General features: G+C 52.5%; 1 protein-coding gene and 1 pseudogene across 1 annotated transcript; both read left to right on the forward strand.

The window, feature by feature from the left end:
- LOC116993556 overlaps nt 1-9,760 on the forward strand; it is a 45,917-nt pseudogene extending 36,157 nt beyond the window's left edge.
- On the forward strand, nt 750-25,447 carry LOC116993660 (interferon-induced very large GTPase 1-like). The gene is given in 5 exon segments (XM_033054489.1): nt 750-862; nt 18,339-18,443; nt 18,446-20,871; nt 20,984-24,561; nt 24,781-25,447. Coding segments are annotated over 4 exon segments (6,774 nt in total). The 5' UTR covers nt 750-862; nt 18,339-18,340.
- Nucleotides 25,448-26,478: the final 1,031 nt, after the last annotated feature.

The following is a 26,478-nucleotide window of genomic DNA, read 5'->3' on the forward strand; positions in this document are numbered from 1 at the left end:
CCCTGAATGTGCTTAGTGCCTCTCTGCGGGCACTGACACGGTCGCTGGGGCTTTTTCCCTCTTCCTACAGCAATGGGAAGCCGTGCAGGGACTGCCAAGGGTGCCTGGGGGCAGGTTCAGGCTGTGCCTGGGCTGGAGTTCATGTTGTCCAGGGCAGCCTCTGGCTCCTGAGACTGAAGCAGCGCTGGCAGTGCTGCAGTGGGAGAGAATTTGGGAGGGGACAGGGCTGGGACAAGTGGCTCAAGTGGACAAGGTGCAGCAGGGACCCTGAGGCAGCAGTTCCCTTCCTGAGCAGCTGTCCCACACTGGGGCTCTGCTGGCCAGGGAGCAGCTGGACATGTGCCCAGCGAGGGCACTTGGTGCCCAAAGTCCCTGCTGTGCTCTGCCAGCACGCCCAGCTTTCCTCTGCTGCTGCACTGCCCTTCTCTCGAGCCAGTGGCTTTTCCTGTTCTGCTGTCCCCAGGGCAGGAGAAGGGTTGGCCTCCAGTGCTGCCTGCAATGAATCTGCCGTGCTCATGGGTTGCCTTCTCCTCACTGGCTGCTCTTCTCCTTTAGGATTTTGGGCCTTTCCTTCCTGCTGCTCTTCCTCCTGAGCTCTCCAGTGGTTCCCATCTTCTTCTGCACAGCCTGCCTTGTGCCCCAGGCCTGCCCCTGCTGCTGTGCTGTGTCCCCTGAGCTGGGGCCCTGTGCTGCCGGTGTCTGCTGGAAGCCAAGGCTGGGAGAACGGGAGCATCTGTTGTGAGGTGGGTGAGGGCAATCAGAGCACACAGCCCTTGCTCAGATTGCCCAAATCTGCAGGGATTCCTGAGGGAAAGCTGCCCCTGAAGGCTCTGGAAGGGTTCAGGAGCCCTCAGATCTCTAGGTGAGTCCAAGCCCCTGGGATCAGTAGGTGTGCTGGTAAGGGTGTTGTGGCCTTGGTGGGACGGAGTTTGAATGCTCAGAAGGATTTTTTGTAAGAAATAAATTTGTCTGGTATCCATGGGAAATGAGACTGAGAAAAATTTCAGGGTTGCCTGACAGTGTCAGAAAACCTAAAGTTTTCAAGGCAAGTGCCAATTTGAAGGTTTGCTGCCACTCTTCGTCCTGTATCTAGAGATTTAAAGATCAGTGGCTCCATGGTGACTTTGCCTGAGATGGCCACCAATGGTCACTTGGCTGACGAGTACCTCTATGCTAAAGAGAAGCAGATAAGGAAGAGCACCTCTCCGTGTCAGCTCCCAAAGTCTCCAGTCTCTCCTGAAGGGCCACCAGGATGCCCCAGGCACAGCTGTGGGCAGGGACAAGGTGGATTTTCCCCCCTGAGTGTGCCAGGAAGCAGCTCCTGGGAAGAGGCGTGAGTGGGGTGAGGGAGGGGCTGCGCTGGCAGCTGGAGCAGGAGCACAGGTCAGAGCCCGTGTGGCCGTGCTGGGCAGGAGGGAGTGTGTCTGGGGAGTGTGGGGTGCCATGGGGGAGTGGAGTGTGTGAGCACTGCCTCCGGGTGCTGGGAGCAGCAGGCTGGGCCAGGCAGAGAGCAGGGCAGCTGTGGGGCTGGGCAGAGGGTGCAGGATGCAGGCAGGGCTGTTGGGTGGGCAGAGGGGCTGTGCCAGTGCTCCAGGGAGCCAGGAATGGCCCTGGGTGTGTGAAATTGTGGATTGAGGAGTTCAGCTGGGAGTGTGTGGCTGATGGGGAGGGAGCACCTTGTCCAGGACAGTTTGTGTGGCTGTTTGAGGTAGTGTGTCTGTGTGTGTGTGTGTGTTTCTGTTTATGTTTCTGTGTTATCTCTGGGACACACACTCAGCTTCAGGGTTCATCCTGCCAACAGGAAAGCAGCAGGCACATCCAGGCTGCTGGGAAGGACACCCTGGCTCTTGTGCCATCCCAGGCCAGGCTCCAGCAGCCGGGTGGGAGCACCCCCAGGGCCACAGCTGCTGCAGAGCCTCTGCCAGGAGGCCGGGGCCTCTGCCAACACCTCAGGGAAAGTCTCTTTGCTTCCTCCACAGCCATGGCTTCACAAAAGGACACACAAGAGGGAGATGCAAAGACACAGCTCCTGGCAGAGGCATTTCAGAAGGAAGGACTGGATGCTGGATACTGGCTGCCAAAAATGTCACAGATCCTGGGAATCGAGTGCAGAGAAGCCCTGCAAGATGTGGAATACAAAGACTACCTCAAGCTGGAGTGTGAGGTACGGCACCCCTGGGAGAAAAAGGCGCTCCAGAAACTCCTGAAAATAACAGATGAAGAAACAGCCTCTAAAGAGGTGCAGAAGAAGCACTTGGAGAAGACAAAGGAAAGGCAAGAAGTAGCCAAACAAGCCCTGTATGATCTGAGTATAATGCTCTGGAGCTACAGCTACAGACAGGATGAGTTGAGGGAGCAAGCAGAGACTCTGTGGCGAGCCATGGAGATTCCCAAAGAGTTCTGGCCATCACCAATGGAACCCTTGAGGGAAATGGTGCAGAGCATCCGTGAGCAGCTGGAACAGCAGCAGGAAATGTCAGCAGGCAGGAGGGAGAACATCCCTGACACCGAGGTGCTGAGGCGGGCATCGGGAGGACTGGCCCTGCAGGGCATCTACAGAACCAGCAGAGCTGGAGATGTGCTGGCAACGCGAGAGCAGCTCCTCAGGGTTCCTGAGGGATTCCAGCTCACCGGTCCGGAGCACGGATCAGTGCTTGAGAGGAGGGAGTTCTCCTCCTCTGCAGCAGAATCCACTTTCACCAAGTCCATGGAGCAGCTGGGGTTCAGCATGAGCGTTTCTGAAAAATTTGGATTCTGGGGTATTAATCTGGGAGAGAGTGCAGATCCCAACAGCTCCTCGCAGTCACAGGACACCCACCAGTGCCACTCTGAGCAGAGCTACTTCTGCACCACCAAGTTCCACTACGTGCCCCTGGCCTCCTGCTACTTCCAAAGGCATCAGCTTCGCCTCTCGCATGAGGCTCTGCGGAGGCTTCAAGCCATGGAGTGGATTTTGCGCATCCCTAGGAAAGAAGACTACGCTACATTTGTGAAGAAGTGTGAGATTTTCTTCAGCAGGTTTGGCTCCCACATAAACCAGGGTCCCCTCCACTTTGGGGGGATATTCTGGTGGAAGGCGTCCACAGAAGGATTCCCAGACGAGGAGCGGGAAGCGGTGAAGCATCAAACGTCTGAAGAACTGAACAGCTTTGTCAGGAAGAGCTATGGTGACTTCCTGGCAAGTGAGCCAGGGAACCTGGTTGTTTCCAAATACTTATCACAGGCTTCTGTCTGGGGAAGAGCTGCAGAGAGTTCCCATACAGCCATTCAGCTCTACGCGGTCAACACAGGGGGCCCAGCAGACACAGCTTCTCTTCCTCAGTGGAAAACGGGGCTCGTGTCTGATAACACAACGTGGTGCGTTATCGACCGCGGCTTTCAGCTGATCCCAGTCTGGGACGTCATCCTGTGCAATCACAGTGCAGATTTTAAGTCTGCTGGTCAGATGAGCAGAGCCCTCAGGGATGCGTACAAAGCGCTGACAAATCAGAGCATTGGCACCATTTTTGGGGAGGAACTGGGCAGTGCAGTGCAAGAGGCCACAGATTTCATGGAGAATGTGAAGGCCTGGGAGGTGACGTTGGATGAAAGGAATCTGCTCATGCTGATGGAGCTCAAAGATGATCTGAATGCAAAAACAAGGAACGACAGTGTGTGGATCAACGTGTGCCTGTCCCACAAAGCCCTGCAGGACTTCCTGGTGAACACCGTGCGGAGCTGCCAGGAGTCACCTCCAGAAAACACCACCTTTATCAAGGAAATGTTGAGAAGCCTCCTGGATCCTCATATCTACTCTGTCAAGGACTTCCCTGAGGCTTCCTTCATTATGCAATGGATCTTCCAGAGTGAGCAGCTGCTTCACAGGTCTTCCAGAACCTCTGAGCTTCAAGGCCTCATCCAAACACTGCAGGAAATGAAGGAGCACATCTATGCTGTTACATACACACCAGGAAGCTCTGCTTCTGTTGTTCATGAAGCAAAGATAAAAGCCACTGTGACCAGCACCCTTGCCATTTATTCCTTACTCCAGTCTCTCCAGGAAAGGGCTGAGAAGGACATGGAACTGTTGGTGCTCTTGATTGCGACCAGCACAGGGTACCAGGTGGAAAGCAGCACTTTCCAGCACCTCCTTGGACACCCAGAAATTCAGTACATGGCCAAGGAAATGGAAGCGGCACTTGAGGAGTACGTGAACCTGAAGGAGCAGGATGCTGACAGAGCTGAGGCCTCCCTTCTGCTGACAGGTCTGACTGTGACACCAGAAAGTCAAAAGCTGTCCCCTGAGCAGAAGAGGGAGCGTTTAGTTTTCATGGAAGATCACATGAAAGGCTTGTGGTCCTCACAGATAAAGAATCTCCTCCAAAAGCACAGTGCAGACACAGATTGGGAGAGGCTGGAACAGGACTTGCATTCCTTGATCAGTGGGTGCTTGGATGACAAATGGGATGAACAGAGAATGCAGAGCATAGTAAGAGGTATGGAAGACACTTGTCCAACTCTTGAGCCACCCAATGAGTCCCAATTCAAGTCAGACAGCAGCCAATCCAAAGCAAATAAAGCCATTGCAAACCAGGAGTTCCTCCAGTTGCTCAAGCGCCTTGGACTCGAAAGTCACTATCCCAGAAAAATGGGGATGGGAGATTTCCTCACCATCAACAAGACATCTCTGCAGGACAGCCAGCCCAGCAAGGACAAGGAATTGCCATTATACTTCTTACAAAAACTGTTAACTGTGGATTACCAGGTGAGGTACCTGACTTGCTGGGATGACAGAAACACAAATTCTGCACCCTTACCAAAAAACAGAGCAAAAGATTACAAAAACTCGCACTCTTTTGAACAGTTTTTTTATGATTTGGAGGAAGCAGCCTCTGAATGTGCAACCAAGGACAGCCATGTGCACCCCATGGACCTGCAGATGGCCATTTTTCACTGCGCTGATGACTTCCTGAGACAGACCCTTGCAACCAAGCTGGCGTTCTGCCAACTGGCGCTGCCTCTGCTGCTGCCCAACCCGGGCACTTCACACATCGAGTTTCCGCTCTACGCTCTCAGCCAAATCCAAAGGAGCTGGAAAGAAGCAGAGAAGTCAGGAAAGCAGGCCCAAACAAAGAGTTACAACAACAAACTCATCTTCCAGGCACAGACTCCCATCGTATCCTTCATCCGCATTGGCAGCTCGGCCTCCTCTTCCAAGTCTCAGCTCCTGAACGCTCTGCTGAGCAAACGCAAACACGACACTTTCTTCCACCGCCACTGCAGAGGCAGCACCAGAGAGCGCTTGCTGATGGAAGGGGTGGTGGAGATTGCCTGGTACTGCCCCCGTGGAAGCCCTGATGACACCTTTGAGAGCTGCGTGGCTTTCTGTAACCTGCATGGAGACGCCAGGGATCACGGAGCACAGCTGCAGTTCCTGCAGGACATATCTGCTGTCAATGTGGCTCTTGTGTCTGGTTTGGAGCACATGGACAACAGGGGGAAAAAGCTTCTGCAGGAGCTGTGGCAGTCAAAAAGTCCTTTGATTTGTCTTCTCACGGAAATACAGAACATTGCAACTGGACAATCCAGCCAAAACATGAAAATTGGGATCAAGAACAGAAATGAAGCAGAACTGATGGACCAGCTGACCAAAATTATCAGGGATTTCCTTGAAGGGTCTAGTCCATCTTTCAGCCTGGACTCCTGCGCGGACAAAGCTCGCCAGCACGGATTTGTGGTGGATGCAGATCAACCCGCATGTGAGGCAGCCAAAGCAAAGGCAAATGAGCTGGTGGAACTTCTGAAGAAAGAGAAGTTGTCTGAAATCAAATCCCAGCTTCTGCCTCTTCAAGGAAAACTGTGGTACCAGTGGTGCAAAAAGGACAAAGAACTCACTCGCCTGCAGGAGAAGGGGAACAAGAGCATTGAGCATCATCGCAGCCAAACTGAAACTGAGAAGAAAGCAATAAGAAGAAAGCAACTTGACCAAGCTTTCCCTCTCAACCCACTGATGAAATCATTCCTTGGCTTTCTACAGGCCCAGCCACAAGATACCAAGATATATTTCCTGCAATGGATGAAGGTCTTTATGGATGAGATGTCCTGTGGTCACCTTGAAGAACTGAGGAAAGACTATCACAAGTTATGGACTGAAATCCAGCCAGGAAAGAAAAAAAAGAAAAACCCCAAGGTGAATCATCCATTACTGAGTTGCTTGAATGCTGTCTCTGATGAAATCAACAATTCATCCGTAGGCCTGGAGCACCTTCTGAGGGAAGTAGGGCAGATTTATGAAGCTCTTGAAATAATGATCCCCAAGGAAGAGAATTTTTCCAAACTGCCAGAAATTGCAGCAGAGCTGATGGTTTCAGGGTATCCTGTGGAGCTGATGGATGGGGACGCTTCTTACCTGCCCCTGCGCTGGGTGGGAGCAATCTTTGACAGCTTGATTGAGAGGCTGGGGGACAAACGAGTGTTTGTGCTCTCCGTGCTCGGCATCCAGAGCTCAGGCAAGTCCACCCTGCTGAATGCCATGTTTGGTCTGCAGTTCAACGTCAGCGCGGGGAGATGCACCCGCGGAGCCTTCATGCAGCTCATCCCAGTGGCCCAGGAGCTGCAGCAAGACTTGGGCTTTGATTTTGTGCTGGTGATTGACACAGAGGGACTCCGTGCCATTGAGATGGCCAATAAACAGTCCCTGAACCATGGCAATGAGCTGGCCACCTTTGTCATTGGTGTTGGCAACATGACTCTGATCAATATCTTTGGAGAAAATCCATCAGAAATGCAAGATGTTCTCCAGATCACTGTGCAGGCTTTCCTGAGGATGAAGAAAGTCAATCTTTCCCCAAGCTGCCTCTTTGTGCACCAAAACATGGGAGAAGCAACTGCCAAGGAGCAGAACATGGAAGGACAAAGGCGTTTGCAGGAAAAGCTGGATGAATTGACCAGGGTAGCTGCCCAGCAGGAATTCTGTGACATCTCCTCCTTCAGCGACGTCATTGGCTTTGATGTGAAGACCCACATTCACTACTTTGCTCACCTGTGGGAAGGAAACCCCCCAATGGCACCACCCAACCCCACCTACAGCCACAACGTCCAGCAACTCAAGAGCAAAATCCTCCAGGCTGCCAAGCAGCAGCCGCAGCGCAGCATTTTGAGGCTCTCAGGCCTGAAAGATCGTATTGGTGACCTCTGGAATGCTTTGCCTAATTAAAACCCTTTGTTGAATGAAAATTCTTTCAGCTTCAAGAAATCCCGGGATATTGCTGCATACAGGAAACTGGAAAATGCCTATAGTCAGTGGACCTGGAGGCTGAGGAATCACTTCTTAGATGTACACATGAGACTGAACAACAGAATTCAGAATGGGGACTTGCAGAATGTCACCAGAAAAGACCTTGAAGGGCTGGTGCAAGAGACAAGTGATGCCATTGAGAAAGAAGTGGAAAAGTATTTCAGGGAAGACAAAGACTGTGAGACACTGGTTCAGTGGAAATCAAGCATAGATTTGAAGTTGAGAGAACTAAAAGAGACTCTTATTCATGAATCGAAAAAGCATTGTGAAAATCTTATTGAGTTACAGAAGGATCAGAAGAAATTGGATGCACGGAAGGTGAAATATGAAGCTGAGCTCCTGAGAAGGAGTAGGAAATTGGCTGTGACTCTAACAGGGATGAGACTGGATTCTGTTTCACTGGGAGACTACTTTAACTCAGTTTGGAAGCAGTGGATTACTGAAGTCACCCATGCTGCTCCTCCACTGGAAAAGGTGGATATCGATGCAGAAATTGAAGATGCCCTTCTAGAGCACTTCAAGGAAACACATATCTGTGAACAGATCCTATCATTTCCCAAGGACAGAAGATTTTCTTTTGATTCAGAGAAACACATCATGAAGAAAAAGTTTTTAGATGTCATCCCAGATCCCAGGAGCATTAGTAATGCCATCGTGTTCCAATGTCAGCTCATCACAGACAACATCATAACATGTGTGAGGGCAAACATTGATAAGAAGGAGAAGGAGAAACGGGATTACAGTCAAAATTTTATTCATGAAATACTCAATGAAGTACAGAAAGGTGTTAACTCTCTCCCCAGCAATGCAAGATGGACTTTTAACACAGAGTACATCATAGATTTGTCTCTGTATCTCTGCAAAATGGCAGCAGAAAGGTTTAAAGCCATGCACGAAGCATTCCAAAAGGCAAATGACCCAGCTGTGTACCTGAGCAGCAAGAGAGAAGATTTCTTCCAGTGTTTCCTGATTTCCTACCAAGGAGCCACTTCAATCACAACTTTTGCTGTTTTCCTTTGACACAAGATTGAACCACCTCTTCGCAAGGCAGTCTTTGAGAGGACGGCTAGAGACATTGCTGAGGACATGAAGAGCAAATTCCCAGACTTCAGGGGCAACAGAGCCAATCTGGAAGTTTGTATCCTGAGATACCTGACAGAACAAGAAAATTTTGAGTATTTCAAGCAGTACCTTACATCTCTAAAAGAGTTTTTTCAGAGTTACATTGAGAGACGAGTTAAGAGTCATTGTTTAGATGGGAATAGGAGGCTGAGGATGTTTTTAGAGTCCTCCCTTGAATCTCTCTATAGAAACATCCTGTCAGCTGTTTCTTTATCAACCCAAATTGTCAAAGACAGAAAAGACAGAGAAGACAAATCTCCATTTGGCTGGATGAATTTTGCAGGGAACTGGCAGAGGTGATCAACTTGCCCAGAAGTGAGCTGAAGGGCATCGAGCACCAGGAGGTCACAGACATTGAGTTCCTGAGCAGTGCCATGGCAGAAGCTCTGTATGACCTGAGGGACAGGCTCATGAAAGAATTGGCTGATGCTGACATGAGCTCATTTTCAAGGCAGCCTCACATCATCCTGGCAGAACATTTTTCAGGGTGCTGGGAGCAGTGTCCCTTCTGTGGGGCTGTCTGCACAAACACCATACAGAAGCATGATGGAAACCATCAGCTGGTTTTCCATCACCCACAAGCTTTGAGGGGATTCAGACGGTTTAGCGGTTACATGCGAGTTGGTATGATACACACGAACTGGTAATTGATATTTGTTCCAGCCATGTTGCAAGCAACATTGAATTCAGAGTTGATAGTGATTACCCATTCATACCTTACAAGAAATACCGTGAGGGTGGACCTCCTGTTTCCACTTGGAGAATTCTTCCTCATTCATCCATGCTGGCGTACTGGAAATGGTTTGTGTCTCATTTCAGGACACACCTGGAAGCTTTCTGCAATGGGAAATTTCAGGGCAAAGGAGAAATCCCTGAGGCGTGGCAGAGAATTACCAAGCAAGAAGCACTGTCTGAGCTGGACAGGCATTAGGCCACATCCATGGGAAGGAAGAACCACAGTGGCTTTGCAGTTTAGGAGAACTTTGTACCAGGCCCTCTACAAAATGCAGTTACAATGATGATGTTCTCAAGCCCAAAGAGGACAGTGGTATCCAATTGTCCCCAAATTTGGTGAAATAAGGCACATTACTGCAGCCGTCACTCTGCAATTCCCTCTCTTCATGAGAAAACCAGAATCCTCCTGCCTTCTTGCCATAAACATTTCTCTCTGCTTTGTCCTAGAGCCAAACCAAAACCCCTCCTTGGGTTGATCAGCCTCATGGGCAAGCCTGAGCCCAAGGGCCAGAGCAATGGCAAAGGCAGCACTCAAAGCACCCCTTGGCTCAGCTGCTGTGAGACAAGAAGGGACTGTTGGAGTGTGAAAACATAGACCTCTCTGAATCCCTCAGAGAGAGAACAGTATGTAGGGATTTAATTAAATTTTTAGAGAAATTAAAGTGTATTATGCCACACAGACATGAAACAGAGGTGTAAGCTTTAGTTTTAAGTAAGTAGAACTATTATGAAGATGCAAAGATATGAAGTAGGAGTATAAATCTTAGTTTTAAGTAGAAAAAATATGCTTTAAGTGCCTTAAAGAGCAAAAGCCTTTTAATCTCGTGCAAAAAAAGAAGCTTCAAAACCAAGCTTCAGTGAGAGATGAAAAACATAGTTTTAGACATAATAGAAACATAGTAAGAATACTGCTTATATTTTTCAGAAAGAACAGAAAGGCTGTATGTGCAAACTGTGCATAAACTTTCATATGATAGAACCATAATTCTATTAGGTTTTGAAGAAATGCTTCAAGTCTGTGTTTTTAGCTCATTGGCTCATTTGTAAATCAAAATCTCAGCATTGGAGAGAAGCTTGTTCTCTCACTCTCTCTCTTCCACCACCATCATTATCACCCCGACCACATGAAAGAAGAGGTAGAAGAAGAAAAACGGGAGAACAAAGAACAACCAGAGAGTTTTTGCCTCTCCTCAGGACTCTGTATTAGACAGCAGCTTCTGCCTCTGCTTGAGACTCTGTACCAGGCCACAGCTTCTACCTCTACCCAGGATTCTGTACCAGAGAACTGCTGCTCCTGCCTCTGCCCAGGACTGTGCCCAGAGAGCTGCTTCTGCTTTAACTGGGACTCTGTGCTGAAAGCTTTAACACAGACTTTATAACTTTGAACTCTTGTATTTGAGACTGATGTGCTTCTGTAATAAACAACTTGACAGCAACCAACACCTGCTCTGCTCTTTTGAAGATACAAACCCATGACAATCCCAAGAAGGGACAGTGCCCCAGAGGCAGTTTTCCTGCGGCAAGGACATGTCCTGCTCAGAGAAAGGGCTGTGGCACCTGAGGCCAGCTCCATGCTGGCTGCAAGCTGGGCTGCTTGGCTTTTGGCTGTCATCCTTCCCTCCCTCACTGCAGCCTCCTGCATCAACTGAGGCTGTTCTCCCAGCAGGAGCTGTTGTGCCTCAGGAATCAGGAAAGCAGGGACACGAGCGCCCCAGGGCTCAGGCAGTGCTTTCACTCCCTGTCTCAGAGCTGCTGTGTCTCTGCCCAGGGCAGCTGCTCCTGCTCAGGTGCCTGGGGCTGCTGCCCTTCCCTCCAGCCCTGAGCCCCGGCAGGAGCTGCTCCTGCCCTTGGCCTGGCTGCTGAGCAAAAGTCTTTGGAATGGCCCATGTGGAGAATCCTGTGTGCCAGCACCTTCTTCAGCAGCCCTGGGGGCAGTGCTGGTGCTGTCCAGGCAGGCTGGTGGCTCCGGAGCCGTGCTCTGGACAAGGTGGCACCAGCTGGCTCTGCCCCAGGGAGCTGTGAGGGGCTTTTGCTGAGCAGCTGCTGCAACCCCGCTGGCAGTGCCAGGGCCAAGCCCTCCTGGAGAGCTGGCTGAAGGGCTGCTGCAGCCTCATCCCCTGCAGCCTCTGCTCATAAAGGAGTTGATTTGGCCTCTGCTGCTCTGCGTCTCCTTTGTGTTCAGGGGAGCCACAGCTGGGGCTGACTCGAGCTGTGTGTGCTGCAGACAGGCAGGGGACAGGGAGGTGACACTGGGGGAGGGGGGTGGCAGCAGAGGCTCTGCTCCATTCAGGGTCTCTGCTCCAGGAGCAGCTTCACTGTCTGCAGGGAGAGCAGAGAGGGCAGGAAGCCCCAAACCACAACACAGCGGAGCTGCCTGGAGCGGAGCGGCAGGACCGGGGGTGCTGTGGGGGGCTCGGGGCACAGCCCGGCCGCGCTGCAGCCGCAGCTCTCGGCACTGGGGAGCTCTGGGTGCCGCTGCTGAAAGCCTTGGCACCGCTGCTGCTCGGCTGCCTGGCTGGCACCGTTCATATCTCACACGGACACGGCTGCTGTCACCTCCACCCTTTAACTGGCATCCCCACCAGTCCCTCACTTGCAAACTCTACATGCCTTCTGTCACACACCTCTCTCTCATGCAAATCGGACTCTTTCTCTCAGAGCCACCTTCACACACTACTGATCCCTACGCTTAGAGCAGCTCCACACAGCACTGACTCCTTCTTCCCACTCTCCATCACTGGCTCACCCCAAGCTGTCCCTTTCCCGGCCGCCTAACCCTGACAGTCCCCACACATCATCTTCTCACCAGACCTGCCCCTTGCCGGCCGCATGTCCCTCACCTCCTCACAGCACAGCCAGCACACTCCTTCTCTTACTCCAGCAACTCTCGCTCTCATGCTCCAACTCCAGCTGCAAGTGCCTGCAGCTGCTGGGCAGCGAACCCACTCTTTTCCAGCCCCAAACTGATGGGGCACACACAGGTGTTTGCACTCTTGGCAATCAGGACAGCTGCGAGCCATCGGGAAAGATTCCCTCCTGCACTGTCCTTTGAGGCCAGCTCTGCACAGAAGGGGCCGGGGGCGATGGATTGCGCGGGCGGAGGAGCGGCAGGGGGTGGCGAGATTGAAAAGAGAGCCCAGCCAAACTGGGAACCGGGGCACACCAAATGCCGGCGCCGGACACATCGGCTACGCCGCCTTGTGCAGCAACAGCCGGAGCTGCAGCTGGGGACAGGGGGCAGCTTTGGAGATCAGCGCCAGATCCAGGGCGCTTTGGCCAGAACCGCTCTGGCACAGGGACACAGGAGGTCGGGACAAGTCCGGGCATCCAGAGCCGCCCTGGGCCAAAGGGCTGCGCCCGCCTGCCGATCTTCCCTGAGCCGGGAAAGCGGGCTTGGAACACGGGGGGAAGGAGGGAAAGGGCTTTGGAACTGGGGACCCCATCCCCAAACCCATCCCCAAACACTCCCCGATTTTTCTACTAAGTTAACAATTATGTGAAGCAAAGGGTTAAACTTAAAGACAGAAAATTCCCCTGCAGCTTAGACAAAAAATTTCGTTTCCCGCACGGTCCAAAAACGAATTTAAAGAGGCAGAATTACCGGTAGAATCAGGAAAATGCTGAAAAATTTAATGAATAAACACCTTAAGATACCCTCTTCAAAGACCTTTCCCAGACAACTTAAAATCTCCCCGAACAAGGGTTCCCACAACTTGGTAATGTAAATCCCTCTCAGCAGGAATAAGTCTGGGCTTCCCAAGCTTACACCCCCATCCTGGTGGTCCCACTGCCTTACCCAGAAGTGGGAAAAAAAAAAAAAAAAAAAAAAAGAAAGAAGACCCGAATAGAATTCAGCCCCAGAAAACCCCAAATTAGCCAACTCACCATCTCTCTCCGGGCAGCGCTGGGGCCCACAGGCTCTCAGGAAATCTGCTGGCAGGTGCTCAGCCCCATCGGCCGCTCCTCAGAGATCCTCTGCTCATCTCCCAGGGCAGCCCAGGCTCCCGGGCTCTCCTCACATCGCCTCTGCTCAAACGCACAGGGCTCTCCTCGCACAAGCAGCGGCCCAAAGGCGGCTGAGTCCTGCAGCCCCTGCAGCAGCCGCTCTCTCCAGGGACTCCCTGGCTACAAGTCCCAGCGCTTCGGGGGCCACTTGCCGCACTCCGGGGCTCCGCTGCTCTTCTTGCCGGGCTGCCGCCACCTTCCTGCACAGGCGTCCAGCAGGGGATGTCCCCAGGGCCACAGGCACGGCCCTCAGCGGCGAGTGACTCCAGCTCTGCTCATTGCCAGCTCTCCTGGGCACTCACTCTTCGGCCACACGGGGATAAAGGACACGAGCCTCCCACAGCCTTCCACAGAGAGCAAAGCCTTTATGATAGGAGGCCACTCTGGGAAGGGTGCCAGGGTGACACCTGCCCGAACTTGGAAAAAACAGGGATTTCTATGGGAAAGGCAGGGGGAGGGGCAGAGCAGCAGGGCAAATAGTCTGAGGGCTCAGGAACCAAAGGCAGGGCTGGAGAGCAGCGGATTGCAGGCTATTAGCACAGACAAACAGAGCACGGTGGGGGCACTTTCTTCTGCACAGCAACTGCTGGGGACTCGCTGGGAGGTAAATCTGTGGAGAGGATTGTAACTGCTTCTGGCCCCCAGGCCTTGGCCCTGCAGGGAGTGCAGGGAGTTCCTGTGCTGAGGGATTATTGCCCTGCACATCTTGGGACTGCTGAGCCATGCCGTGAACATCTGTAAAACGAGTTTACCTTTTCTTGTTGTGTAGAAGATGAGAAAAAAAAATCACACTTTGTAAAGCAATCCAGAAGTCCTGTCTCTCTGCTTCATTCAGAAAAAAGAAAAAATCCCCATAAGTAGATCCTGGGAGCAACAAGCCCACACTTCAAAGATGTGACATGGGACCAATAAATCCACAGGTAAAAGCCTCATTCAAACTGAACTCATAATCTCTGTATCATATTATCTGCAAAGGGCCTTTGCAAGTAAAATGACAGAAAACAAGTTACATGGTTTTAATCAAAAAGAAACGGGGAATTATCACAGCACAAGCTGGCTTGTAGCTAGGCAATTAATTCAGCCATTGATAAGAAATGCAATTTGATTAGCCTGCTTCAATAACAACGCCTCTTGGTGAACAATGATAAGATATATTCAAACCCAAACAGAGATTTCACCCAACTACATTCCATCCTAAGCTGCAGACACCTCACTGGGCAGAGAGCTGAGCAGCCTGAACTCCCAACCAATCATCTGTCATGAGCTGGGAAATTTCAACCCTCTATTTAAGAAGGATTCAGAAGAATAAAGAGGCTTTTGTCACACGGATCACAGAGGGTCCTGTCCTTGTCTCCAACCATGACCCCAGTTAATGCCACAGGAGCCCAGGGGTGCCCAGGTGAGCAAGAGGCCAGTGGCCCGTGGGCTGTGCCAGCTCTGGGGTGGCAGCAGGGCCAGGGCAGGGCCTGTCCCCTGTGCTGGCACTGCTGGGGCACCTCCAGGGCTGGGGGCAGCTCTGGGCCCCTCCTGCCAGGAGAGCCCTGGAGGGGCTGGAGCGTGTCCAGGGAAGGGAACGGAGCTGGGCAAGGGGCTGGAGCCCCAGGAGAGGCTGAGGGAGCTGGGAAAGGGGCTCAGCCTGGACAAAAGGAGCCTCAGTGGGGACCTTGTGGCTCTGCACAACTCCCTGCCAGGAGGGGACAGCCAGGGGGGGTCGGGCTCTGCTGCCAGGGAACAGGGACAGGACAAGGGGAAATGGGCTCAGGCTGGGCCAGGGCAAGCTCAGCTTGGACAGCAGCAGGAATTTCTGCATGGAAAGGGTGCTCAGGTCTTGGCAGGGGCTGCCTAGGGAGGTTTGCAGTGCCCATCCCTGCAGGTGTCCAAGGAGGGGCTGGATGTGGCTCTCACTGCTCTGAGTTGGGGAAAAGGTGAGGATGTCCCCATCCAAGAAAGCTGCAGCCAGGCACTGTTCCTGCTTTGCTTTCTCTGCTGGAGAGGTGTCCAAGGAAGGCCAGGTTGGACGGTGCTTGGAGCAGCCTGGGACAGTGGAAGGTGTCCCTGTCTTGGAATGGGACAGCCATTGTGAGAATTCCATTGTCACAAATCTCCAAGGGAACAATTCCTTCACAGTATCTCATCTATCCCTGCCCTAAGCAGTAGGAAGCCATTCCCAGCCTTTGTCCAAAGTCCCTGTACTACTGTTTTTACAAGTATGTATATCCAAATGTCCCATTTTACAATATTATCATCAGCATTCATCAGAGTAATTAAGGGTCAGAGATCTGCAAGACGATTTCTGACTCAGCACCACCTGTGTGAGAGCTGGTATGGAAATTGGACCATAATTTGATAATCAGACTGCAAAAGAATGATTCTACATTATATTCCGCTGCAGTAAAACACCTTATTTCCAGGAATTACCCCACTGGCTCTGAACACGTGAAACCGCACCCGCTGGAGAGCCCGGACTACATAAAGAATCAGGGTTGTGCTGGACTTGTCCCAGTGCAGGAGCTGCGGGACACGGCGGGAGAAGGTCGGGCCCTGGGGATGAGCTGTGGGCTGGGAGCCGGGAGCAGCAGGGAGCGGGATCTTGTTGCTCTCCTGCCTCCTGTTGCGTGTGTTTGCCACGGCTGCGGAGATGGCAGGGCAGGAGCAGAGGGCTCTGAGGGCAGCGGGCGGGCGCTGTCTGCTCCGAGCCAGGGCTGCAGGAAGCCGCCTTTGCTGGCAGCCGCTTTGGGGGAGCTCGGGGGAGCCGTGTGCGCTGCGGGGGCTGAGCTGGGAGGGGGCCGGGCTCAGAGCTGGGGCCGGATGGCTGCGCTCCCCGCAGGGCAGAGCCATGGCACTGATGCCGGGGGGGCTCCTGGCCCCCGAGCCGCTCCTTCGGGAGCAGGGCAGCTCCGTGCCCATCAGGGGCACGCACGGCACATCGTGCTCTGGCCCCAGCCCAGAGTCACTTCTTCCTTCTCCTCGCCATGCACGGAGGGTGGCATTCTCCTCTCTCCCGGTGGGAGCGGCACCACCCGGAGCGCTCTGCTCCCTGGGGACAGCCCCACAAAGGTGTCCGTGTTCCCAGAGCCCCTTTCCCGGGGGCAGGGCTGGGGAAAACACTCTCGGGGGGCTCTTCCCATCAAACGGGCTGCAGGCATTGCCACGGCAGCTCCTGCTGCCAGCCTTGCTGCTTCCCTCCTTTGCTTCCAAGGCTGAACTGGATGCCGAGTTGTGCCCTGAATGTGCTTAGTGCCTCTCTGCGGGCACTGACACGGTCGCTGGGACTTTTTCCCTCTTCCTGCAGCAATGGGAAGCCGTGCAGGGACTGCCAAGGGTGCCTGGGGGCAGGTTCAGGCTGTGGCTGGGCTGGAGTTCATGTTGTCCAGGGCAGCCTCTGGCTCCTGAGACTGAAGCAGCGCTGGCAGTGCTGCAGTGGGAGAGAATTTGGGAGGGGACAGGGCTGGGACAAGTGGCTCAAGTGGACAAGGTGCAGCAGTGACCCTGAGGCAGCAGTTCCCTTCCTGAGCAGCTGTCCCACACTGGGGCTCTGCTGGCCAGGGAGCAGCTGGACATGTGCCCAGCGAGGGCACTTGGTGCCCAAAGTCCCTGCTGTGCTCTGCCAGCACGCCCAGCTTTCCTCTGCTGCTGCACTGCCCTTCTCTGGAGCCAGTGGCTTTTCCTGTTCTGCTGTCCCCAGGGGAGGAGAAGGGTTGGCCTCCAGTGCTGCCTGCAATGAATCTGCCGTGCTCATGGGTTGCCTTCTCCTGACTGGCTGCTCTTCTCCTTTAGGATTTTGGGCCTTTCCTTCCTGCTGCTCTCCCTCCTGAGCTCTCCAGTGGTTCCCATCTTCTTCTGCACAGCCTGCCGTGTGCCCCAGGCCTGCCCCTGCTGCTGTGCTGTGTCCCCTGAGCTGGGGCCCTGGGTTGCCGGTGTCCGCTGGAAGCCAAGGCTGGGAGAACGGGAGCATCTGCTGTGAGGTGGGTGAGGGCAATCAGAGCGCACAGCCCTTGCTGAGATTGCCCAAATCTGCAGGGATTCCTGAGGGAAAGCTGCCCCTGAAGGCTCTGGAAAGGTTCAGGGGCCTTCAGATCTCTAGGTCACTCCAAGCCCCTGGGGTTGATACCTGTGCTGCTAAGAGCATTGTGGCCTTGGTGTGATGGAGGCTGAATGCTCAGAAGGATATTTTGAAGTATATAAATCTCTCCAGTGTGCAAGTTAATGAAGACTGGGACAATTCTTGGGATTGTGTGGCAATGTGAAAAACCAAAAAGATATCAAGACTGGTGTCCAGTTGACAGTTTGCAGGCTCTTTATCTGCATTTCCCAGAGATTTTAAGCTCAGTGGCTCCACAGTTGCTTTGGCTGAGATGACCACCAATGGTCACTTGGCTGACGAGACCCTCAGTGCACCAGATGATGAACAGCACGTCTCCAAGCCAGCTCCCAAAGTCTCCAGTCTCTCCTGAAGGGCCACCAGGATGCCCCAGGCACAGCTGTGGGCAGGGACAAGGTGGATTTTCCCCCCTGAGTGTGCCAGGAAGCAGCTCCTGGGAAGAGGCGTGAGTGGGGTGAGGGAGGGGCTGTGCTGGCAGCTGGAGCAGGAGCAGAGGTCAGAGCCCGTGTGGCCGTGCTGGGCAGGAGGGAGTGTGTCTGGGGAGTGTGGGGTGCCATGGGGGAGTGGAGTGTGTGAGCACTGCCTCCGGGTGCTGGGAGCAGCAGGCTGGGCCAGGCAGAGAGCGGGGCAGCCGTGGGGCTGGGCAGAGGGTGCAGGATGCAGGCAGGGCTGTTGGGTGGGCAGAGGGGCTGTGCCAGTGCTCCAGGGAGCCAGGAATGCCACGGGTGTGTGCACTTGTGGATTGAGGAGTTCAGCTGGGAAGGCAGCACTTTGTCCAGACAAGTTGTGTGGCTGAGTGAGGGAGTGTGTGTGTGTGTGTGTGTGTGTGTGTGTGTGTACCTGTCTCTGTGTCTATGTGTGTCCCTGTCTTTGTTATCCCTGGGACCCACACTCAGCTTCAGGGTTGATCCTGCAAACAGGAAAGCAGCAGGCACATCCAGGCTGCTGGGAAGGACACCCTGGCTCTTGTGCCATCCCTGGCTGGGCTCCAGCAGCCGGGTGGGAGCAACCCCAGGGCTGCAGCTGCTGCAGAGCCTCTGCCAGGAGGCCGGGGCCTCTGACAACACCTCAGGGAAAGTCTCTTTGCTTCCTCCACAGCCATGGCTTCGCAGGAGGACACACAAGAGGGAGATGCAAAGGCACAGCTCCTGGCAGAGGCATTTCAGGAGGAAGGACTGGATGCTGGATTCTGGCTGCCCAAGTGTCACAGATCCTGGGAATCGAGTGCAGAGAAGCCCTGCAACTTTTGGAATACAAAGAGTACCTCAAACTGGAGTGTGAGGTACAGCATCCCTGGGAGAAAAAGGCGCTCCAGAAACTCCTGAAAATAGCAGATGACAAAACAGCCTGTAAAGACGTGCAGAAGAAGCAATTTGAGAAGTCAAAGGAAAGGCAAGAAGTGGCCAAACAAGCCCTGAACGATCTGACAGAAATGCTCAACAGCCGCTGGCACAGGTACAGCCAGGATGAGCTGAGGGAGAAAACAGAGACTCTGTGGCGAGCCATGGAGATTCCCAAAGAGTTCTGGCCATCACCAAAGAAACCTTTGAAGGAAATGCTGCTGAGCATCCGTAAGCACCTGGAGCAGCAGTAGGAGTTGTTGACAGGCAGGAGGGAGAACATCCCTGACACTGAGGTGCTGAGGCGGGCATCGGGGGGACTGGCCCTGCAGGGCATCTACAGAACCAGCAGAGCTGGAGATGTGCTGGCAACACGAGAGCAGCTCCTCAGGGTTCCTGAGGGATTCCAGCTCTCTGGTCCAGAGCAAGGATCAGTGCTTGAGAGGAGGGAGTTCTCCTCTGCAGCAGAATCCACTTTCACCAAGTCCATGGAGCAGCTGGGGTTCACCGTGAGCGTTTCTTCCAAATTTGAATTCTGGGGGATTAATCTGGGGTTGGGTGTAGATCACAGCAACTCCCCACAGTCACAGGACACCAACCAGTCCCACTCTGAGCAGAGCTACTTCAGCACCACCAAGTTCCAGTACATCCCCCTGGCCTCCTGCTACTTCCAAAGGCATCAGCTTCGCCTCTCGCATGCGGCTCTGCAGAGGCTTCAAGCCATGGAGTGGATTTTGCGCATCCCTAGGAAAGAAGACAACCCCAGCTTTGTAAAGAGGTGTGAGAGCTTCTTCAGCAGGTTTGGGTCCCACATAAACCAGGGTCCCCTCCACTTTGGGGGAATATTCTGGTGGAAGGCGTCCACAGAAGGATTCCGAGCCGAGCAGCGGGAAGAGGTGAAGCGACAAACGTCTGAAGCACAGAACAGCTTTGTCAGGAAGAGCTATGGTGACTTCCTGGGGAGGGCAGAAGAGGCCTCGGATGTTTCTAAATCCAGCACAAAGCCCTGTATCTTCGTAAGAGCAGGAGGGAGTTCCCATACAGAAATTCAGCTCTACGCAGTCAACACAGGGGGCCCAGCAGACACAGCTTCTCTACCTCAGTGGAAAATGGGGCTCGTGTCAGATAACACAACGTGGTGCGTTATCGACCGCGGATTTAAGTTGATCCCAGTGTGGGACATCATCCTCTACAATCACCGCAGGGATTTTGAGTCTGCTGGTCAGATGAGAAGAGCCCTCAGAGATGCCTACAGAGCGCTGACGAATGAGAGCATTGGCACCATTTTTGGAGAGGAACTGGGCAGTGCAGTGCAAGAGGCCAGAGATTTCATGGAGACTGTGAAGGCCTGGGAGGTGACGGTGGATGAAACGAAGCTGCTCATGCTGATAGAGCTCAAAGATGATCTGAATGCAAAAACCAGGAACCACAGTGTGTGGATCAACGTGTGCCTGTCCCACAAAGCCCTGCAGGACTTCCTGGTGAACACCATGCGGAGCTGCCAGGAGTCACCTCCAGAAAACACCACCTTTATCAAGGAAATGTTGAGAAACCTCCTGGATCCTCATATCTACTCTGTCAAGGACTTCCCTGAGGCTTCTTTCATTATGCAATGGATCTTCCAGACTGACCCGCTGCTTCCCAGATCTCCCAGAATCTCTGAGATCGAAGACCTCATCCAAACACTGCAGCAAATGAAGGAGCACATCTATACTATCACCTACGCACCAGGAAGCTCTGCTTCTGCTGTTCATGAAGCAAAGATAAAAGCCACTGTGACCAGCAGCCTCGCCATTTATTCCTTACTCCAGTCTCTGCAGGAACGGGCTGAGAAGGACATGGAACTGTTGGTGCTCTTGATTGCGACCAGCACAGGGTACCAGGTGGAAAGCAGCACTTTCCAGCACCTCCTTGGACATCCAGAAATTCAGTACATGGCCAAGGAAATGGAAGCGGCACATGAGGAGTACGTGAACCTGAAGGAACAGGATGCTGACAGAGCTGAGGCCTCCCTTCTGCTGACAGGTCTGACTGTGACACCAGAAAGTGAAAAGCTGTCCCCTGAGCAGAAGAGGGAGCGTTTAGTTTTCATGGAAGATCACATGAAAGGCTTGTGGTCCACAGAGATAAAGAATCTCCTCCAAAAGCACAGCGCAGGCACAGACTGGGAGAGGCTGGAACAGGACTTGCATTCCTTGATCAGTGGGTGCTTGGATGACAAATGGGATGAACACAGAATGCAGAACATAGTAAGAGGTATGGAAGCTGTTAACTGTGGATTACCAGGTGAGGTACCTGACTTGATGGGATGACAGCAACACAAAATCTGCACCACTACCAAAACACAGAGCAAAAGATTACCAAAATTCACACTCTTTTGATCAGTTTTTTAATGATTTGAAGGAAGCAGCCCCAGAATGTGCAAGCAAGGATGGCCATGTGCACCCCATGGACCTGCAGATGGCCATTTTCCACTGTGCTGATGACTTCCTGAGACAGACCCTTGCAACGTTCTGCCAACTGGCGCTGCCTCTGCTGCTGCCCAACCCGGACACTTCACACATTGAGTTCCTGCTCTATGCCCTCAGCCAAATCCAAAGGAGCTGGAAAGAGTTGGAGAAGTCAGGAAAGCAGGCCCAAACAAAGAGTTACAACAACAAACTCATCTTCCAGGCACAGACTCCCATCGTGTCCTTCATCCGCATTGGCAGCTCGGCCTCCTCTTCCAAGTCTCAGCTCCTGAACGCTCTGCTGAGCAAACGCAAACACGACACTTTCTTCCACTGCCACTGCAGAGGCAGCACCAGAGAGCGCTTGCTGATGGAAGGGGTGGTGGAGATCGCCTGGTACTGCCCCCGTGGAAGCCCTGATGACACCTTTGAGAGCTGCGTGGCTTTCTGTAACCTGCATGGAGACGCCAGGGATCACGGAGCACAGCTGCAGTTCCTGCAGGACATATCTGCTGTCAATGTGGCTCTTGTGTCTGATTTGGAGCAGATGGACAACAGGGGGAAAAAGCTTCTGCAGGAGCTGTGGCAGTCACAAAGGCCTTTGGTTTGTCTTCTCCCAGAAAAAGAGAACGTTGCAGCTGGACAATCCAGCCAAAATATAAAAATAGGAATCAAGAACAGAAACGAAGCAGAACTGATGGACCAGTTGATCAAAATGATCAGGGATCTTCTGGAAGGGTCTAATCCATGTTTCAGCCTGGAGGCCTGTGCGGACAAAGCTCGCCAGCACGGATTTGTGGTGGATGCAAATCAACCTGCGTGTGAGACAGCCAAAGCAAAGGCAAAGGAGCTGGTGGACCTTCTGAAGAAAGAGAAGCTGTCTCAGATCAAATCCCAGCTGCTGCCACTTCAAGGAAAACTGTGGTACCAGTGGTGCAAAAAGGACAAAGAACTCACTCGCCTGCAGGAGAAGGGGAACAAGAGCATTGAGCATCATCGCAGCCAAATTGAAACTGAGAAGAAAGCACTAAGAAGAAAGCAACTTGAGCAAGCTTTCCCTCTCAACCCACTGATGAAATCATTCCTTGGCTTTCTCCAGGCCCAGCCATCTGATACCAAGAAGTATTTCTTGCAGTGGATGAAGTTCTTTATGGATGAGCTGTCCTGTGGTCGCCTTGAAGAACTGAGGAGAGACTATCACAAGTTATGGACTGAAATCCTGTCAGGGAAGAAAAACAAGAAAATACCCAGTGTAAATGATCCATTGCAGAGTCGCTTGGATACTGTCTCTGATGAAATCAATGATTCATCCATTGGCCTGGAGCACCTTCTGAGAGAAGTAGGTCAGATTTATGAAGCTCTGGAATTAATGACCTCCAAGGAAGACAATTTTGCCAAACTGCCAGAAATTGCAGCAGAGCTGATGGTTTCGGGGTATCCTGTGGAGCTGATGGATGGGGACGCTTCTTACCTGCCCCTGCGCTGGGTGGGAGCAATCTTTGACAGCTTAATTGAGAGGCTGGGGGACAAACGAGTGTTTGTGCTCTCCGTGCTCGGCATCCAGAGCTCAGGCAAGTCCACCCTGCTGAATGCCATGTTTGGTCTGCAGTTCAACGTCAGCGCGGGGAGATGCACCCGTGGAGCCTTCATGCAGCTCATCCCAGTGGGGCAGGAGCTGCAGCAAGACTTGGGCTTTGATTTTGTGCTGGTGGTTGACACAGAGGGACTTCGTGCCATCGAGATGGCCAATAAACAGTCCCTGAACCATGACAAGGAGCTGGCCACCTTTGTCATTGGTGTTGGCAACATGACTGTGATCAATATTTTTGGAGAAAATCCATCAGAAATGCAAGATGTTCTCCAGATCGCTGTGCAGGCTTTCCTGAGGATGAAGAAAGTCCATCTTTCCCCAAGCTGCCTCTTTGTGCACCAGAATGTGGGAGAAGCAACTGCCAAGGAGCAGAACATGGAAGGACAAAGGCGTTTACAGGAAAAGCTGGATGAAATGACCAGGGTAGCTGCTCAGCAGGAATTCTGTGACGTCTCCTCCTTCAGCGACGTCATTGGCTTTGATGTGAAGACCCACATTCACTACTTTGCTCACCTGTGGGAAGGAAACCCCCCAATGGCACCACCCAACCCCACCTACAGCCACAACGCCCAGCAACTCAAGAGCAAAATCCTCCAGGCTGCCAAGCAGCAGTCACAGCGCAGCATTTTGAGGCTCTCAGGCCTGAAAGATCGTATTGGTGACCTCTGGAATGCTTTGCTGAATGAAAACTTTGTTTTCAGCTTCAAGAATTCCCTGGAGATTGCTGCATACAGGAAACTGGAAAGTGCCTTTAGTCAATGGACCTGGAGGCTGAGGAGTCACTTCTTAGATGTACAGATGAGACTGAACAACAGAATTCAGAATGGGGACTTGCAGAAGGTCACCAAAGAACACCTTGAAGGGCTGCTGCAAGAGACAAGTGATGCCATTGAGAAAGAAGTGGAAAAGTATTTCAGGGAAGACAAAGACTGTGAGACACTGCTCCAGTGGAAATCAAGTACAGAGCTGAAGCTGAAAGAACTGAAAGAGACTCTTCTTCATGAAGTGAAAAAGAAATGTGAGAATCTGATTGAGCTACAGAAGGAGCAGAGGAAACTGGATACAAGGAAGTTGGAATATGAAGCTGAGCTCCTGAGAAGGAGTAGGGAGCTGGCTGTGACTCTGAAAGGGAAGAGCCTCAGTGACAGAGAACTGAAGGACAACTTTACTCTTGTCTGGAACAGTTGGATTGCTGAAGTGTCCCGTGCTGCTCGTCCACCAGAATGGGTGGATATTGATGCAGAAATTCAAGATGTTCTTCTAGAGCACTTTAAGGAGCCAGGTTTCCATGCACAGATCAGGTCATTTCCCAGGGACATCAGATTTTCTTTAGAGATGGAGAAGCACATCTCAAAGGAAAAGTTATTAGGTTATATTCCAGATCCCAGGAGCATTTCCAGTACTGTTCTGAAAAACTTTCAGTACATCACAGACAACGTCATAGCGTGTGTGAAGGCAAACATTGATAAGAAGGAGGAGGAGAAACGGGATTACAGTAGAAATTTTATTCATGAAATACTCAATGAAGTACAGAAAGGCGTGGACTTTGTGCCCAGCAATGCAAAATGTACTTTTAACAGACAGTACATGATAGATTTGTCTCTGTATCTGTGCAAAATGGCAGCAGAAAGGTTTAAAGCCATGCATGAAGCATTCCAAAAGGCAAATGACCCAGTTGTGTACCTGAACAGCAAGAGAGAAGATTTCTTCCGATGTTTCAAGATTTCCTGCCAAGGAGCCACTTCAATCACAACTTTTGTTTTTTTTCTGTGTGACAAGATTGAACCAGCTCTTTGCAAGGCAGTCTTTGAGAGGACGGCTAAAGACATTGCTGAGGACATGAAGAGCAAATTCCCAGACTTCAAGAGCAACAGAGCCAATCTGGAAGTTTGCATCCTTAGATACCTGGCAGAAGAAGAAAATTTTGAGTATTTCAAGCAGTACCTTACATCTCCAAAAGAGTTTTTTTGGAGTTACATTGAGGGACGAGTTAAGAATCATTGTTTAGATGAGAGTAGGATGCTGAGGATGTTTTTAGATTCCTCCCTTGAATCTCTCTATGGAAACATCCTGTCAGCTGTTTATTTTTCATCCCAAATTGTCAAAGACAGAAAAGACAGAGAATACAAAATCTCTCTTTGGCTGGATGAATTTTGCAGGGAACTGGCAGAGGTGATCAACTTGCCCAGAAGTGAGCTGAAGGGCATCGAGCAACAGGAAGTCACAGACATTGAATTCCTCAGCAGTGCCATGGCAAAATCTCTTACTGACCTGAGGGACAAGCTCAAGGCAGAATTGGCTGATGCTGACCTGAGCTCGTTTGCAAGGAAACCCCACACCATCCTGGCAGAGCATTTTTCAGGGTGCTGGGAGCAGTGTCCCTTTTGTGGCTCTGTCTGCGCAAACCTGATACAGAACCATGATGGAGACCATCAGTCAGACTTCCATCGTCCACGTGCTTTGATGGGAACCAGGTGGCGTGAGACAGACCACCTGGTCATTGATATTTGTTCCAGCCTTGTTTCAAGCAACTGTAAATTCAATGTTGGTGATCAACAATGGATCTGCTACAAGAAATACCGCAATGCAGGACCTCCTTATTCTACTTGGAACATTGTTCCTGATTCATCCACGCAGGTGTACTGGAAATGGTTTGTGTCTCATTTCAGGGCAGAGCTGGAAGATTTGTACAATAAGAAATTTCAGGGCAAAGGAGAAATCTCTGAGGCGTGGCAGAGAATTACCAAGCAGGAAGCACTGTCTGACCTTGACACGTGTTTGGCTACATCCATGGGAAGGAAGAACCACAGTGGCTCGGCAGTTTAGGAGAACTTTGTACCAGGCTCTCCACAAAATGCAGTTAGAGTGACAATGCTCTCAAGCCTAGTGGAGGCAGTGGTACTCAGTTGACCCCAAATTTGGTGAAATAAAGTGCTTTACTGCAGCCGTTCTTCGTCCATTTCGTTCTTTGTCCATAAATAAGCCGCACCCAATTATAAGCCGCTCTGTCGTTCGCAGCAAGGACCCGCGTGCAACAAATTTGCCAAATAGTAACAGAATCGCGGCATGGTGGGGTTTACTGGCTTGGCTCGGGCCGTGAGGGCTCAGGGCTGCCGACGAGGCGAGGTGGCCTGGCTCGGCACTGCCGCTCGGCAAGGCCGCTTGGGGCCAGTTGCCGCTGGGCTCACTCTCCCCGTCCCGGCGCTGCGACGCGGTGGGAGCAGGGCATGGAGCCCGCCGGCACCCATGGCAGTGGTGTGAGGCGGGGATGGAGCCCCCCCACTCCCGCGGCGGCAGCACGCAGGGACGGGAGCCCCCTGCCTCCCCCCGGGCCAGCAGGAGGGAGCCCCTCTCCTTCCCCCCGGGCCGCAGGGATGGCAGCACGCAGCCCCCCGCCTCTCCTGGGCCGCAGGGCCAGCAGGAGGGAGCCCCCGCATCCCCACAGGACGTGGGGCCAGCAGGAGAGAACCCCTGCCTCCCCCCAGAGCCGCGGGGCCAGCAGGAGGGAGCTCCCCTGCCTCTCCCCCCGCCCCGTGCTGCCTGCACAGAGCCCGGCTCCACCCACCGCGCAACAGAGTAACCAATTTGTAACAATCGCGTAAATGCCGGGTTTTACTGGCAGGTGCTCAACTTGGCAGTTTGCACTGATTCGGTTTGCACTTCCAGGGTTGGAAAGGGCAGAAAATTATTCACATATTAGCCTCTCCTGAGTGTAAGCCACATTTCCGGTGTGGGAGCAAAATTTTGGTCAAAACGGTGCGGCTTGTAATTGTGAAATTACTGTACTCCCGGTTTGCTCCTCCCTAACTCACTTTTCTTTCTACTTTGTGGGACCTGAGACAGTGGGGTATCCTTGA

Source organism: Catharus ustulatus, chromosome 3 (assembly GCF_009819885.2).
Source record: "Catharus ustulatus isolate bCatUst1 chromosome 3, bCatUst1.pri.v2, whole genome shotgun sequence".
Lineage (NCBI taxonomy): Eukaryota > Metazoa > Chordata > Aves > Passeriformes > Turdidae > Catharus > Catharus ustulatus.